Source organism: Buteo buteo, chromosome Z (genome assembly GCF_964188355.1).
Source record: "Buteo buteo chromosome Z, bButBut1.hap1.1, whole genome shotgun sequence".
Lineage (NCBI taxonomy): Eukaryota > Metazoa > Chordata > Aves > Accipitriformes > Accipitridae > Buteo > Buteo buteo.
Genome location: NC_134204.1, coordinates 13,924,791 through 13,942,233, shown reverse-complemented (window position 1 = coordinate 13,942,233; position 17,443 = coordinate 13,924,791). Strand labels below are relative to the sequence as shown.

At 42.0% G+C, this 17,443-nt stretch overlaps 1 protein-coding gene across 1 annotated transcript in view; it reads left to right on the top strand.

Moving 5' to 3' along the window:
• The window catches only part of RANBP3L (RAN binding protein 3 like), a 38,567-nt gene that overhangs the window by 7,174 nt on the left and 13,950 nt on the right, over positions 1–17,443 (top strand). The window contains exons 2-11 of the mRNA XM_075021399.1: positions 4,682–4,740; positions 5,008–5,044; positions 5,675–5,752; positions 6,836–6,910; positions 7,776–7,850; positions 8,503–8,627; positions 9,096–9,199; positions 14,330–14,414; positions 15,527–15,626; positions 16,758–16,888. Of these exons, the coding sequence (XP_074877500.1) occupies positions 4,682–4,740; positions 5,008–5,044; positions 5,675–5,752; positions 6,836–6,910; positions 7,776–7,850; positions 8,503–8,627; positions 9,096–9,199; positions 14,330–14,414; positions 15,527–15,626; positions 16,758–16,888 (869 nt within the window). The remainder of the gene's footprint in view (positions 1–4,681; positions 4,741–5,007; positions 5,045–5,674; positions 5,753–6,835; positions 6,911–7,775; positions 7,851–8,502; positions 8,628–9,095; positions 9,200–14,329; positions 14,415–15,526; positions 15,627–16,757; positions 16,889–17,443) is intronic.

Genomic DNA, 17,443 nt, shown 5'->3' with positions numbered 1-17,443 from the left:
AGCGGAGCCGATCCGAGCCAAGCAGAGCCGATGTGAGCAGAGCCAAGCTGATCCGATCCGATCCGAGCCAAGCGGAGCCGATGTGAGCAGAGCCAAGCTGATCCGATCCGATCCGAGCCAAGCGGAGCTGATGTGAGCAGAGCCAAGCCGATCCGATCCGAGCCAAGCGGAGCCGAGCCGAGCCAAGCGGAGCCGATGTGAGCAGAGCCAAGCTGATCCGATCCGATCCGAGCCAAGCGGAGCTGATGTGAGCAGAGCCAAGCCGATCCGATCCGATCCGAGCCAAGCGGAGCCGATGTGAGCAGAGCCAAGGGGCGCAGGCAGCAGGCCTGAGCGGCGGGTGCCCTTGGCGTCGTGGCGCGGAGGTGGGAGCGCGTTTGGTGGTGCTTCTGCCGGGGCGGGAGGCCGGAGGCAGGGAGGCCGTGCAGGCGAGGTCTCAAACAAGGGAGCCCGACGCTTCTGATGCGTCTCCAAACGCAGCAAACGTTAGGCCAGGACCCTTCGAGTTCAGCGGCGTGAGGGGAACCCTAGTGAGGAACAGAGCGCCCCAGCCGTGGGGGTTACTGAGGGGCGGACAGACAGACGGGTCCTGGTGATGGCTGATGACGTGTGCGGAAAACAGACTCCACAATCAGTGAGATTGTAAAGTAGGTATGTTTATTCAGCGCTGGGCAGCACTGGGGGTAGTCCCACCAAAGTCGTGCTGCGCGCCGTCGGGCCTAATTGTGCAGGTTAGGTACATGTTCCACATACATATTCATTAGACTTCCGAGAAATGTTATACATATTCATTAGTTTTCCGGGAAACTATTAGCATATGCAAGTGTCTTTTAGGCAGGCGCATTGAAGGTCTCTGGTGGTCTTCAGGAGTCCTCTGGTGGTCTTCCGTAGTCTTCCTCACTTGTCCGCTATTTGACCCTCCTCAGGTGATGATTCTGCGCAGTATGGTCTTTTACATATTGTGATACATCAGTGCTCGTTAGTGCTCTATGTTCTCACTAGTGGTGTAAAACCATATGGTTAGTGTAAGCTAAATTATCTGCAAGGATGAGAACAAAGGCAGGAGTTCTTATCTTTTCTGGCCCTATCGATTCAAGCGAGGTCTCCACTTGTGCCTTCTTGACAAGATCGTAAATACATCAAACAATTAATTAAGTTTTGTGATTGTTCATGGTTCCTTCTTGCTCATCACTCCCAAGTACCAGCCTCTGACAGGCTTAATCCTTGAGGAACACCAGTCTTTGGTATGTAAAGTTACAGACAGACAATCGTTAAGCAATTAGCAGTTTGTTCTCTCTGTCACTGACAGACGGGTCCCGTGCCCGGACTCTTGGCCGAGGCTGGCGGGCGAGTCCAGCCTCTGCAGCCAGGGGCAGCCAGCCCACTTGGCAGGTTTTTCTGGTCGTTTTTCCAGCAGCCCCTCTTGCCCCCAAGGACCGAGCTGCTGGGGACTGGAGCGGCCCAGTCTCAGCCGGGCGCTAGCCAGCGGGTGCCCGCCCGTGTCCCGCCGGTGAGGGTGAGGAGGAGGAGGGAGAAGAGGAGGAGGAGGGGGAGAAAGAGGAGGAGGAGGAGGAGAAAGAGGAGGAGGAAGAGGAAGAGGAGGAGGAAGAGGAGGAGGAGGAGGAAGAGGAGGAGGAGGAGGAGGAGGAGGAGGAAAAAGAGGAGGAGGAGGAGGAGGAGGAGGGGGAGAAAGAGGAGGAGGGGGAGGAAGAGGAGGAGGAGGAGGAGGAGAAAGAGGAGGAGGAGGAGGAGAAAGAGGAGGAGGAGGAGGAGAAAGAGGAGGAGGAGGAGAAAGAGGAGGAGAAAGAGGAGGAGGAGAAAGAGGAGGAGGAGGAGAAAGAGGAGGAGGAGGAGGAGGAGGAGGAGGGGCGGGCGGCTCCATCCCACCCCGTCCCCCCGCCGGGGCCGCCGCCGCCGCCGCCGGAGGAGGGCGCGGAGCGGCCTCTCCTGCTGGCCGCAGGCGGCCGTGCGGGCTGTCGGCGGCGGCCTTGGAGCGGGAAGGGGAAGGCGAGGGCGGCGGAGTTGCTCCCGGGGTTCAGAGCAGCGCGCTGGCACGGCGGCGGTCGCTCCTTGGTGGCCGGCCTCGTCTGGCGGCCGCGGGTCATCCCGCCCCGCTGCCTCTGTGGCCGCCGGCTGCAGGTGCCTTGGGCCTGCGCTCCTGGGAGGTTTAGAAGGTGGCGGGGAATCGGTGCGTGGGACACGTCCGCGGTGAACGCGAATACGTCTTCGAAGGTCGTCTTGTGGGTGGCCCGACTGAGGAGTGGAGGTCTTGCTGATGAGCTGCGGGGAGTGCGTCTCAGGAATTGCAAAAAAGGTTTCCTTGGTTTGGGCAGAAGCAATGCAGAACCGTGAAAACGATAAATAGCCCTGGCAGCCTCTGACTACATCTGCAGACGGGAAGAAAGAAAGTTTTCCCCTTCGCTCAAAAGCAGTTGATGTGGTACGTCTTTTATATCTAGCGCAATATCAGAATACGCGTATTTCTCTGTACGAGGTACCATTGGACCCTAGCTTCACGTGTTTCTGTTGGTAATCAGCCAGTTACCAATTTTTCTAGAGGAGCTTCTGGGTTTTAAACTGTTACTGGAATTCCGTTGTTGTTTAAATTGTAGTGAGCTTTCCTAATTCCTTCAGACTCCCTGCAGCCTTTTAGCTCCAGCAAAAGTTCACTCTGTGGTAGAAAGGCAGTTCCTTTTTCACAGCAATTTGCTAATTCCATGCTTTGGAGTAGTAAAACTACTTTTAGAAATAGTGCTAGCTTCTGGGCTTTGAGAGGTACAGTGGAGAATATGGAGGTTTCTGTAGTCATGCTTTTTTGTATTTTTGTATTTTTCCTTTATTCAATAGAATACAAGACTTTTGTTTGTTTGTTTGTTTGTTCTAAAGGAGACCGGAAAAGAGGCTATTCTATTGAACAAAACATATTTCAGTGAAATACTATAGTTTATGTGTGCCACTCCCCTCTAGTGAATAGAAGTGGAATTACCCCATCGCATGCGATGCCATGGTCCCCCAGCGGCAACCAGATGATGGAAATTTTCTCCAGCTTTCAGTCACAGAGAGTTATCTTTTTTGGAGTTGAACAATATGAACTTTTTTCTGCTTTCTCTATTAAGGACAAAGCAGATCTTCTTTGCAAAGCATGCCAAGTTTGCTAAAATCAGTCATTTGCGCACACAAAATGCCCAAATAAATACAAAATGGACCTCAACAACAGCAAAACTGTATTGGTTTTTACTGCTGTGTCTGTAGATCACTGGATCTGAGTAACGGTTTCATGCTTCTTGCCCCAGGTTACATACACACATTTATTTGAATAATGTTTCCTTTTTTCTTGATTGTTGAATATATATTTATATAGTAATTTTAAAACCTGCATGACAGGTTGATATTTGCTTTATTAAACCTTTAAGTAATTGATACGAATGCTGGAGTGGTTTGGTCACAGATGGGTGTGGAAGCCAACATAAAAATGTCAATCCATGTATTTTCCCACAGGCATTTTTGTTGAACAGGTAAATATTCTACTATAAAACAGAGGAAAAAGATGGTGTGTACGTGATAAATATTCTGTCAACTGTCAGTTGTCAAGATATCAAGTGTGGGATTTCTCTGGCCAAAGGCCAGTCATACAGCTCAGTAGTCACCCTAGTCTGTCCTTATCACCCATAGAGAGAAATAGATGCATTTCATTCTCCGTTCATCTCTCAACATACACAGCTAAAATATGCTCGTGCTCAGAAGCTGATTGTTTCTATTGACTACACGTTACAGACATCTCAAGCTAGCATGAGGTGAATCCTGTATGTGGTGGTCTAAAAAAATCTATTTGTGTCTGCTGCTTTGCTCATTAATTGTGCCATTTATTGGCATAACAAATGTGTCATTAATTGGTGGTACTGCTGAAAACAACTTCTGCTTTCACACTGACAACCGAAGTTAGTCCATTAGAGTTGCAGAGACTGTGAAGATCTCATTCTTAGCAAAGTAAGTAGCCCAAAGAAGTCATGTAAGGTGTAGAAGGAGTGAACCCTACATCAACATAAAATTTGATGTGAGGCAACTGTATGCTGAAATATGTTTCATAGAAAAAAACCCCAAAACATGGATCCAAAGCTGTTTTCAGTCATACCTAAGAAATGCAGAGGTATGCCCAAGAGCGGAATTTGCTCTGTAGAACTTCGTGTTTATATATCATACTCACACAGTAAAACTGACGCTAGGCATTCACTTACATGAAGCCTAAAGAATGGCAAGTGTGTGCATGTAGCTGAGAGGCCAATGTAACACCCTTCCTTGCTTTCCTTTTGGGATCATTTTGCATTTCAAATCCTTGCAGTTTTCTGAGAGCAAAAGCTGCAGTTTACCCTTGTGCTTAAGGGATGGCAGATGTTGTTTGTAAAGGCTAAAAGTACTTTTTTGTTCTTTTTAACTAAAAGAAGTGCAAAATAGTATGAGGCCAGATCCTGTGGCATCTAGTGAGGCAAAACTCAGACTGGAATTTGAGGACTCATCTTTATTTTTATTTACGGACCGTGCTGTACATCATTGCAAGCTCTATATTTTCTTCCTTTGTTACAAAAGGATAAAGTCCTGTTTGTTATTGCACAGCACTTTGAGAACTGGTCGAGAAGTGCTATTACAAGAACTGTTATTACAAATGATCTCTTCTCTTTTCCAGAGAGATCAGTGCTTGCCCAGCCAACATTTGTTTTTGAAAAGAAGGACCGTCCTTTGAAGGTAAAAAGCATTTTTTTTTTTTTCATAATTGAGAAAAAATGCTGAGAAATGAGAATTCTATAGGCAACAACCCTAGCAGTAATAAAAGATTTTAGCCCAGGTTAAGACTTGTAATAAATGGTCTCAAAATAGAACAAGGAAGAGTAGAAACTAGAAACAAGACTGCTTTCAATGCATGTGTGCTGGATTGCTATACTTTGTGTCCTGGTCTAGAAAATGGCTGTTCTGTTCTCCTTGACCTTTCCATGCTTGTATTTTTTTTTCCAGCGGCCTGCAGAAGACCTGGTTTGCAAAGCTGAAAATGGTAATAACCACCTCATTGAAACAGTATAATAATGCACTGGGTTATTCTTAGGTCTGACTGTTGCCTGTGAATATAGTGTTCGGACCCTTACTTTGTATGAGCAGGGACAGATCGCTTGAGCAGGGACAAATCGCTGTTAGTAGACTAAGGCTATGTGGGTTGTAGAGTCACCTGCTATGTCCTAATATATATGTCCCTGTCTTACCTCAAGAATTCTTCCATCTTACCTCTCATGTTTACCAGAAAGTCAAAATCCAGAAGCCCTGCAAAGTGGCCAAGTATGTTCATCAGCTGTATGGGTTCCTATTTGCCCTTTTCTATTTGTTTAGGCTACATTATAATGTGAGTTAACATTCTTAATGTCTTCTGAGCCTGTGGGCTATGAACTGATTCTAAGTCCTTGATTTAAGTTCTCTGAACCTAGTGGAAATAAAGAAGACTCCCTAGGTCTTTGTGCCAGGTGTTGACTGAGATTCCAAAGCCCTCGTGCTCTTAGGTACTGCCTTAAAGCTGTTCCTGTAAGTCATTCCTAGAATTTATTGTGTTCAGGTTTTAATTTCCTATCATAACGTTGTGCTGAAATCTCCTGCCAGTCTGTCCCTGCAGAACGTTATATGTACTTTTCTCTAGATTTCATTAGTTGTTCCAGAAAGCGTGCAAGATCATCATCTTTTACTTTCCAGAAGTCTGACTCTCAGTCTAACACAGGTATGATGTTTAGCTCCAGTCATGTTTTAAGTACCATAGTTCTGTATTCTCATCTGGGAAAGAAGAGAAGGAATTTTACTGTCTAAGAAAAGCTTCTGCACGGTAGAAATGCTGCCAGTCATGAAAACTTAAACATTGATATAAACTTGCTGGTAATTTCCAATAAATCCCTTTTTAAGTAAAAATATATTAATTTTCCTTACTAACATAATATTACATAAAGTAGTGAAAAATTTGTACGTTTCATATTGTTTCCTTGAATTGCTCACACAGTCAAGGGAGGAGGAGGGCTGGAAAGGCATGAGATTCCCTGGTTTGTGGAAGAGATCAGTGTTCCTTGGGCACTCCCTGAAAATGTAAAGCAGTTTCCAGAAGGGCCCCTCCTTTCATTCAGCCAACAGCTCACCTGGAAGGCCCTTTAAGGACTATGTAGTGCTTCCATGGGAAATGCACACAAGTCACTGAGGCTACTGTGCAGAAGGGCTGATCTGGTTTTTACAGTGTTTATTTAACATACGGATGGGACCAGAAAGTTATTTCTGAATTCAGGCATTAATATGAGTACACTGTGTTTTGTTTTATCTAGTCCTGTGACACACCTGAATGTAGCTATGAGGATTTAAGAGAACCTAAGTTTGGTTTACTCTGAAAATTATACTGAGATCATACACAAAAAATCATAGATGCGGTAGAAATGTTAGGGTCTGCCTATACCAAAAAACAAAGCAGGGTACAGGAGGAAGCTTGAGTGATTGACCTCTTGATTGTCCACACTGCTTAACTGATAGCTAACTCCCTGCTTCTGTTTTGAACCTCCGGAACTGGCAGTCTCCAAGGCAGAGCTGTTACAGAGTGGACTAGCTGTAAGCAGCGTGCCTGAGCCAGGCTGTGCTGCTTGGCCTCAGAGGCCTCTCTGATTCAGCAGCACAGGCATAACCTAACGGTGTACTTCGGAAAGCTGGTAGTTAGCAGATAATAATTCATTCTACTGCCAATGAAGGCATGACGTCAAATTGGCTAACCTTAAAATTAATCCTTTTTTTTCTCCAAACAAATGATAATTTCAGCCTTTTATCCTTTCAGATAAAACTGTCGCTCAGAAAAGAGGGAGATCATCTTCCTTTACCATCCTTCCTACTTTCCCTCCCTCCCAGCCAGGTAACTGAAAAAGCCCCAAACAAAACCAGTAAATATTTATGTAGAGAAGCAGATATTAGCTAAAATAAAAAGGTGTACAGAAATGCTTTTTCTGCAGCACAGAGCTGGGGTGCATTGGACTAGTCTGGTATTTGGACAGGAGGAAGGAATGTTTTAGGAGGAGGACCGGCAGTTCAATAGAAAAAATGTTTTTTGCGTTTCCAAAATGTTTTACAGGTCCTTGGCAGACATTGGCATAAAGGATTTCTAAACAATCTTAAGAGGACACAAGATTGTTTTAGCAGCAAACCGTGCTCTTTCTGCAGTGAAAAAGTAGTGCTTACCTTGTGTCATTTTACAGGATGTGGTACATGGTTGCCATCACTTTCTGGCTGGTGTTTGCTATCTTTATTAAAATGGTGAAAGCATCAGTAAGTAGTGCACCACCATCATTATAGTAAGTTATGAAAGCCTTTTTAGCAGGACAGGGCAGGGCACATTGATTTATTCCCATGTTCTTGGGCGTCATTTACTTATCTTAAAAATGCCTAAGACTGAACGAGATAGCATTGCCATTTCAATAGCTTTTGCAAACCAGCAGCACCTGGTTTTCAAAGCTGTAGAAGGATTTTATGAATTTAAAACATCTGTTAGTATCCAAAGATTTCTGTCTCTGACATAGCCAGAAAACCCATGGTGCTTTCTGTGCCTAAGTCTACCCGCCTGTAAAATGGAGACAGTAACAGTTATCTGAGAGATCTTGTTTAGGTTAATAGGTTTGAATATTGCTCAGGTACTACCAAATAGGAAGGGGTTACAGAAATGTGAATTAATAACTAAAATTTGTTACTACTCTCTATTAAAGTTTAAATTCCTTGTTCTGTAGTAAAGAAGAATAATATATTCATGACCTCAGCTCTTCTTCCAAGAAACCCTGACTGGATCAGAAGTACAAAGGAAGGTAACTGTCAATGCAGTATTTATTCACTGTACTTCCACAAAGGCATTCTTAGCAGATCAAGAAGACATAAAAATGACAGCTCTTCTCTATGCTGAGTGATAGGCTAAGAATCTTTGTGACATTCATAAGTTATTTGTTTGACAGTGTAAATATCCTGTGAGCTCTGTTCTGAGCCTCTGCTCTGACTCCTCAGTTCCTGAGTGGACTGAATATAACCTTGAATAGTGAAATTCCACATTCCTAACTGAATAACTCTGCTCCTGGAGAAGGTAGTGAAGAACTGTCTTGGCGTCTGCAGGTGCAGGATTAAATTTGAAATACCAGAAGACCGATCTAACACAAAGCAGTAAATATAAGTATAAATATAAACACATATTTAAATACATAAATACAAATATATTTTATACACCTAAACAACTATATTTTTTTATGTAACACATTCTCTTTTAATTCTGATAGGATAATGGGGTTGGTGTCACTACAGAGTTGTGCATTTTAGAATGGGTTACAATTTTTCAGAATATGTAGCAAGTAATAAATGCTATTTAAATATGCTTTGAAGCTTTCAGTTGAAAGAGGCAAGACACATAGGTATGAATTAGATGGGAAGAAAAAGTCTCTGTTTAAATATTTTGTCTTTGTATTTTGCAAGGATCCTTGTCACAAAGTCAATTGCGGAATGTCATTAGACCTGCCATTTTACAACCCCCACAAGCCCTGGCCTGTCCTGAAAATCCTGTAGTATCTCTAGTGACTAAGAAAGAAGCATATGTTCAGGTAAAAAGAAAAGTAGTTTTACTGCTAATGTATGTTTGCAGCTCAAATAAAAAAAAACAGTACTGTCTTAAAGCAGTTAATTATTCCACTGCCTGATTTTCAAGAAAGTTCCCATATCAGTTTCAGTGGAATCGATGGATCACTGACATGGTGTGAACTGTTAAACTCGTGCTGGCTGTATTTGAAAAAACATCTCTGCAGGCTGTCTCAGCTTTCAGATATCAGGGTTCTGAGGGCAAATCAGCTTTGGGGATTTTTTGGATTTTGTTTATTTAGAAAGTAACATTTTAGCATTTTGATTAAGGGCACTGGCTTAGTACACAGCTGGAGGAAGCTCAGCCAACTACCGCATATATATATATATATATATATATATACACACCTGAGTGACTCTGGACTTCTAGCAGACCTGTTTATAGCAGAAAATAAGCTTGGTCTAATTAATTCATCTGGTTTTATCATTCCTAGCTATCTGAAGACAGGTCTTATTCCTCAGCTGAGAATTCAGTAAGTTCCAAAACAGCAGTGAGGTCATCTACTACCATGAATCTTTCTAGCTCTAAAACAACACAGTAAGTTTTTATTTATTATATTCCTACACCATTTTGTCACTTGGCCTATGGCATGCCCTTTTGTCCTACATGTCTAACATGGTACTAAGCCCATGTATGGGTATCTACACCCACACAGTGCTCACTGGTGTTTGTGTGTAGTGCCAGGATTTGTGGGTACTGACTTGAGCTCCGTACACCATAAGAAATGGACTCCTGCTGGAAATTAATCTCTGTGGGACAGTTTGTTTCTCATTAGCAACCCCCAAGCCAGAAACTATTCTGGTTTGCCATGTCATGCAGCTTTGGCGGTTCAAAATATGTCCCAGTTTTGAATGTTTACAGTCATCTTTGTGTCCCTTTGGAGAGCTCTATTCTGATTGCATAACTGCTGCATCTCATAAACAGATGCAGAGAAATTTAGTAATTACAAAAATATGTGAGCGTATTTGGACACAGAAGACGTGAAGACGACCATACAGGACTGATCTGGAAGACAAGGTGAATCCTGCAACTTCTACTTCTGTGCACACGCCAGAGTTTCTGGCTGTGATGATTGTGGTAGGGTTGCATCTTTGTGCAGACATGGGTTGACCAGAACAGACTTGAATTTCTGCCTGAGGAAGCTGACTTCCTTGGGCTAGGATGTTGCCCCATGGCCTTGGCTCTGACTGAAAGAGCTCATACCAGTGCAGAAGCGGGCTATTGCCTCTCTCTCTCTGGAGACTGGCTCATGAGACTGTTAGGTCTGTGGTTAGCCAGCAGGTTATCCTGTAGGTATTAATACTGCTTGCTGATGGTTGATGAGGGTTGTTTGCCTGGAAGTTGTGAGCATCAGGAATACACCTGAGATCAGTTGTGATGAGAGAATGACATGTTAAAATGGCTAAGGCCACAGATAGCACATCTGTGATGTTGCCTCCTTTCCCCCTCCCACCCAAAGAGGGCAGAGAGCGTGTTAACTGCAACGGAGTCCAGTCCAGTCTCCTTCAGGGCTGGATGGGCCACAGATAAAGCTTCCTGCACACAATGTTTGGGATGCACAGTGCTGGGGTTCTGAGGAAGTAAGGGATTTTTAGATGCACGGAGAACTTAGATTCTTAATCTTTATCAACAAGGAGAGCATAATTAGAGGGCAGATGCTCACTGTGATTTTGGAAGAGCCAGCCTGTCCTTTTCTATCACAGTTAATGCTGTCTATCACAGTGATGATGCCCTGTGAAAACAACATGGAGCCTACAGAGCATGCTGGAATTTTAGCAGATTCAAAATGATGGTAATGCATATAGCAGAAAAGCTAAAGGGAAGGTGGTACTGACTTCAAAATCAGTTGCTGTCGCTACTCAAATCTATTTCCCTTCTGTCAGCTGCACAAGATCTAGGAAAAGATAGGTGAGTGGCTTTCTTTTGTGAAGTAGATGGACACAGAAATGTAATGCAGTGTTTGAGTGCTGACAAGTTACAAGACTTAAAGTGCTTACGGTATTTCTTTTCCTTTTCTTTTTTAAAAAGGAAATTGCTAATCTGCTTGGGGTATTCATGCCTCATTAATTCTGCATATTGCACTTGTGGTAAATGTAGGTTTATTTGACAAGTTGAAAAGTCATTTAAATACAACCAGGTGCTTAGTGCTCTTCTGAGATTGCAGGGGGTGTAAGTGCCGTTCTTCCGATCTGTATTAAGTGACTGATGCTTTAAAATACTTCAGTAGAGTCTTTTGGGCACAGCTGTTTTCTCATAGATAGCTTGACAATAAGTATTCAAACAAACAACTTTATTATAAACTCCGTATACATGCTAAAGAGTAGTGAACGTTGCAGCCAGACCTGCTCATTGCTAAGAAAAGAATTTTTTAAGTTTGTTTTTATTTATGAGATGTAACTCGTGTTTATTTACAAAATAAAATGCAGACACACTCAACAGCAGGGATTGGTGCTGGCTGCAAACGTCCCTCTTGCTTTCCCTCCTCTCCCACCTCTTCTCTATGTGACACGATTCTGTAGAGAGATGAATGTAAATGGTTTGCTAGCCCTCTGCAGTTGCTGCAGCTGTCCACGCCCCAGGAAACCACCAACAGTTCCGTTTCCTGAACGGGCTGTAGTAATGAACTGAAAAGAAGAAATTTGCAGTTTCTTAAGTCTGATTAAAAACTTGGAGAGAAGATTGTGTCGTAAGTGACAAAAATGTAATGCTGGGAAAACTCAAGCTTCTGGTCGTGTATTCAGCTCTGCACAAGGATTTGCTTGGAAAACTGCCAGGGCTTAAGGCCGGCGCTGGAACTGGCAGCTACTCAGACCCTTCTGGACACTCTGAGGACAGTACCTGGATCTACTCCCTTTCCGTAGTCCCTTTCCAGTATCTTATCCACATTTCTCCTTCTCCTGTTCTCCCTTGTTAGTGGTCATTCCCTGAATTCAGTGCCTCTGTTTTGAATCTCCATGGCAATGTCATCCCGGGCACACTTTGTTCTTGCCCTGCAGCAACATAAGGGTATTGAAGTTTTAATACAACTTTAAGGCTGGCACTTCCAATTAACTGTCCAGAAGAAGAAAGATCCTGCACCAATTACTTTTTCCTTACATTTCCACAAATAGTCAAAATCCATTTCCCACATTATTTCTTTTGAGACAAACCTCTACTTTCTGGTTTTCGGCTCTCCCAGACTGCTATCCTTCCCAAGTTGCTACCGGAGCAGCCTAGAAGCAGCAGACAAAATTTCAGGATGCAAATTGATCGCAATTCAGTCAATTTTAGTGGGCAGTTTTCTTAAGGGTAAGAAACTCATTAGTTTAAACACACTTTAGGCTCCCTGTTCATGGCCCAAAACACGTATGGAAGGCTTCAAGGCTGAAAAGGGATGGATTTTCTGATTTCTCTTTCTTATTTGCTCTTAGTCTTAGCAACACATCGAGCATGAGAATGTTAAGGAATATTTTTTTCTTTAAGTGTAAAATGGAGATAGCTTGTCCTTGGGAATTCCTTCATCCTGTGTGAAGAGATTTCAAGCATACTGTATTTGTGAACACAGAAACTAAGTTTTAGAGGCAATTGCCAAAGTTCTGGCAACAAACCCAGCTTCTTAACAGGAATATCCTCTGCACGACATATGTGCTGTTAAGCCCTCCCAAGGGTGATAAATGAACTGGAAGAGCAGATAAGTGGTGCTGAAGTATGCAGTTTGTGACAGAACATCAGATTGTCTTCCTGCCAAGTCATCCTTCTGGAAGAGGAGGAGACTAGAACTTGGACGGTTTTGCCTTGTGGCCAGCAAGAGTTGCAGTGATTAAGCTCTACAGAAAGCATAGAGTCATAGAATCATTTAGGTTGGAAAAGACCTTCAAGATCATCAACCATCAGCCATCAACCATGCTCACTAAACTATGTCCTGACGTACCCCATCTACTCGCTTTTTGAATACCTCCAGGGATGGTGACTCAACCACTTCCCTGGGCAGCCTATTCCAATGGCTGACAACTCTTTCAGTAAGGAAATTTTTCCTAATATCCAACCTACACCTCCCCTGGTGCAACTTGAGGCCATTTCCTCTCATCCTATCACTAGTTACTTGACAGAAGAGACCAGCACCCACCTCACTACAACCCCCCTTCAGGCAGTTGTAGAGAGCGATAAGGTCTCCCCTCAGCCTCCTCTTCTCCAGACTAAACAGCCCCAGCTCCCTCAGCCGCTCCTCACAAGACTTGTGCTCCAGGCCCCTCACCAGCTTGGTTGCCCTTCTCTGGACACGCTCCAGCACCTCCATGTCTTTCCTGCAGTGAGGGGCCCAAAACTGAACACAGGACTCGAGGGGCGGCCTCACCAGTGCCCAGTACAGGGGAACAACCACCTCCCTGCTCCTGCTGGCCACACCATTTCTGTCTGATACAGGCCAGGATGCCGTTGGCCTTCTTGGCCACCTGGGCACACTGCATGAACCACCTATAAGCCTTTTGTAAAAAAAACCCCAAAACTAACAACACTCCCTCCCCCTGCCCCCCGCCCCAAACCAGCAGCAAGAACAACTTCCACACAAAGAAGTTTACAAGGACTTCCTAGTGACTTTTATAAAAAGTGGATCCTGTCAAATTTAAAGTGGCTGTGTAATTAGCAGGTCAAATCACAACTGTACTTACATTAGAATATCCTTGAATGTAATCCACAAGTAATACACTTTTTACAAGTTGTGAGTATGTTACTATTTAAAAAGGCATTCACTACCTTCTCTTAAAGCCTGAGAGGTAAGAGGCTAACTGAGAGTACTTAAACTCAGGGTGGCAATGCAAAAAAAAATTGATGTTTTTTTTATCTGGAAAACCTGAGACACTAAGAAGGAAAAAGGGACAGAGGAGGAGAAGGACAAGTGTTGTTTTAATGTAGCTTCTGCCAGAACCAGTCACACTCCAGATCCTAAATGTAAAGTGATTTACCTACTGTATGAAATTTTCTCCTCAATCTGTATCCCCAATCTATAGCTGGCCAGTACCAAAGGATTGCAAGTATTTAGTTTTCTTCACTTCTTATTTTCAGTATATCTATGAAACAGGCCATTGAAAAATGGAAAGAAGATCTTTCTTCTTGTTTTAGTTATACCTTATCATAAGCCACCTGCTATCATGCCTTTACGTTTTTGCAGTATTTATGTGAATTGAAAGTGTGTGCATTAGAATACACTGCTTCTCTGCCTTTCCAAGACATTAGGTGGATGACCGAGGAGTGCCTGTAAGGCATTGGGGAGGACATTATTCTGAAGGGCATGAGAGCTGTACGAACATGACGGGATAATTGTTAATCATTGGTAGTCTTTTGGTGGAGCAAAAGGAAACAGGGAAAGAAATGTAACGCATTAAAGTTTCTGGAGTAAGACACTTACCTGAGGAGGAGGCAGCATGTTGTTTTGCTTCTTATTCTTCGCTTTTAAGGAACATCCTCAGTAACCTTCATGAAATACAGTGTGATACTCTGTTCCTTTACTGAAATGTTACATAGAGAATATTCTCAGATTCTCTTAAAAGATTTTGGCTGATTACTTACGTAGTCATTTTTTGTTTGTCTTTAATGTAAGGTGTGGTAAAGTAAATGCGTGAACTTATTTGTATTCTTTACAAAGTTCTAAATAGTTCTAAGTCACATTCTTATGTTATTTTGTTCCTACAGAGGTCAGTTGTTTGAAGATGAAAGTGTACAAAACAGCAGCAGTTCTGATTTTGTGTTTGGAGAAAACATGGTTGAGAGAGTTTTGGTAAGATCAGTAAATGCTGGCAGACTTTTTATCAAAGTTAGTGTACTTAGGAGTATAATTTTTTTCAGAGATTGATTCTTTTTAGGTCATCCTGTTCTTTTAAAGATGTGAGTAAATATGATTCCAATGACTGTTGAGGAGAAAATAACTAAATGTTTGCTGTAGAAGGGGTAGGCATCTCTATCTTCCCCATCCTAGATAAGTACTCTAATGACTAGCCTGTACTCCTATGCACTTCTCTTTTGCTCATTTTTTGACCTGAAAAAGTTTTTTTTTTCTATTCCATGTAAAGTGGGACAGCTAAAATAGAAGATAAAAGAATGTGCTCCATACTGCTCTAATAATTTCCATCATAACTGTTAAGAGATGGGAGAAATTAGTATGAGGGGAAAATCGAACATCCATCCTAGATAGCGTCCGTGTTAAACTATGTTGTGTGTGCTGTGAGACAGCTTAATGGATCAAGTCCTGAAGGAAACTCAGACAAAAAGGTGGTTCCCAAGCTGAGGACTGCACCATTTAAAAGGGAATTGAAATTCAGTTTCTAGTAGAAGTAGAATGAAAACAGTATGCGTATCTGCCAGTGAAAAAGCTTGGCAACCAAAGGTCTGGGTTATGACTTCTGACCAGGATTTAGGTATAAGGTAGGAGTTGGGCCACTGAGCATTGTCAGGAGCCAGAAGCATTTATTTAGATATGCCTAAGGAACTTTATCTGCAAAAACTGAAGGTCATGGAAATTCTTAATTCTTCTGAGGTTAAGTTTGTGGTGTCTGAAAGTTTTCAACTATTCTTCTGGGGCTTAAGTGCTTAAACTGGAAATTAGCTGGTACTTAAACCTCTAAGTCCTTCAGTGGATTTAAATCCTAGTCCAGGATCCATACAAAGAGGCCATTCTTCTTGGTGGGAGAATGATGTACTGATTTTATGATAATAAAGTTACTTACACTTGAGACTGAAATTGTATCATCTGGGTCAGTTTTTACTCTGAAGATACTACATTTTCTAATCTTCAGCCTAGCATGCATTAAGTGATTCAATGTTCTATCTGATATGAAGTACCACAGCCATTTTATTTAAATAGGAATTTTTATTTCCCCCGTTTTTTCCTAGAGTCCTGAAAAGCATCCCAAGCCGTGTAATGGAGCTGATTCATACAATGGAGAAATAACATCCATGTACATAGAACCTTTTCATGTCAGTCCACAAACAAGTAAGTATACTTAGCAAACAAGTACAGTTAGCTTTATTACTATGTTTCACTGTATTTTAGAGGATGTCAAATGAGTGGTGGTCAATAATTTTCATCTATTCTCAAGTTATCCAGTCACTAGTACACTGGCAGTATGTGCCAAAATCTGTGTTCGGAAAGCAGCTACAGTTTGATTTATGACATTCAAACTGGACTAACTTCAGAATGAATGATCTAAGTTACTCAGGAAAGGATGGAGTTTTATGGATTATTATTATTTATTACAGATTATTATTTTTTATTACTTGAAAAAAATGTGGTGAACTTTGTGAATGCCTTTTGGACCGTATTTTTGAACTACAGTTTTAAGCTGTCTGCTGCTTGTATTTTGTGACTGTTCATATAAATTACTTTGCCGTATTTGTATCCTAATTGTAGGACTGAAACTTCCAGACAGACAGATTTCGGGGGTTGTTTGTGACTCTGGTGTGAGCTTTTCTACTAGGCAAGCCACGTAAACCTAGGCTGTGAGGGAATCCCAAGTAGGCCCATATCTTGAGCCCTCTTGCCAAATTTTGCGCCCTCTTTACTAATGGATGTATTGGATCTTCTTGCTTTGTATGAACATTCTTACAAGTAAAAAAAAATAAAAAATTAAAGCCTATGGAAAACATATCTAGATCATGCAAAATGCAAAATTTTGTAACAGTGTTTCTTTCAAATCTTGTCCTTTCGTGTTCCTGTCAAGTATTCATCGTATATGTATTACTATTCTGAATACTGGGACGTGTGTCTTTCATTATTTATTAATCTGCACAGCAATATGACAGGCAAGTTGCATTTCAGAAATCAACTTCTAATTATTTAGGGCTTGTTTCTGCAAGTTGTCCCTTGGGGCAAACCTCTGCAACTGCAGAGAGCCCTGTTCAATTCAAAATGAGTCTGAACAAGTGAGACTTTTTGCATTATTCCAGCCTTTTTCTTTTTCTCTTCTATTTACTGCTTTGGCCAAAAACTTATTAATAGCACTAAATAATATCAGATACCACAGGGCTTACTGAAGTCGCAGGCCATCCTGTGTCCTAGTTTTGTTGTTCTGAAAATACTCTCTGTACAGAAAGGATTTCCTTTTTTTTTCCCCGCCCCCTACAGAAACAGCTTTGTTGAGGAATGCAACACTAAATGAATCAGCAGCTGCTTCTATTTCCAAGCCAGTAGAGAAAATTCTGTTAGATAAAGTTGAAGTTATAACTGGAGAAGAAGCAGAACACAATGTGTTACAGGTGTGTATGTCATAAAGCCTTGATGGTGAGCAGTTTTGTGGTTGAAAAGATCATCTAGATCTATTACAGATCTGAAAATAACTTCAGTTTATATTTTAAATTTTCACTTCTTTAAGATATGACTCTACTAACCCATTATTTCTATAGGCTGGTATTTTCTTTTTCATATTACATTTGTTCATTTTATAGTGCCTTTCAGTAAGTGACTGCTTCAGAACTTCAGTCTACAGTTGTATTTTATAAGCATCTACACAGTGTACCAGCAGTAACTAAAACTTCAAAAGTTGAACTGATTTGGGAAATGTTTTTTTTTTTTGACAAAACTTTTTTTGGAAAAAAGCAATGTGTTGTCAAAGTAGTTAGTTTTATAGTTCATCTAAAAATGTCAATTATCTTTCTGGCCCTCCAGGATGTATCTTGCTATTCTTCATCTTCAAAATGTTATTTTCTCAGAAAATATCAATGATGTATATGTTTTTAAAAATCTTAACATTGAAAGTTACATTATTTTATCATTGATTCAATCTTCTGTCTTGTCAGAACATGAAAGTTTTA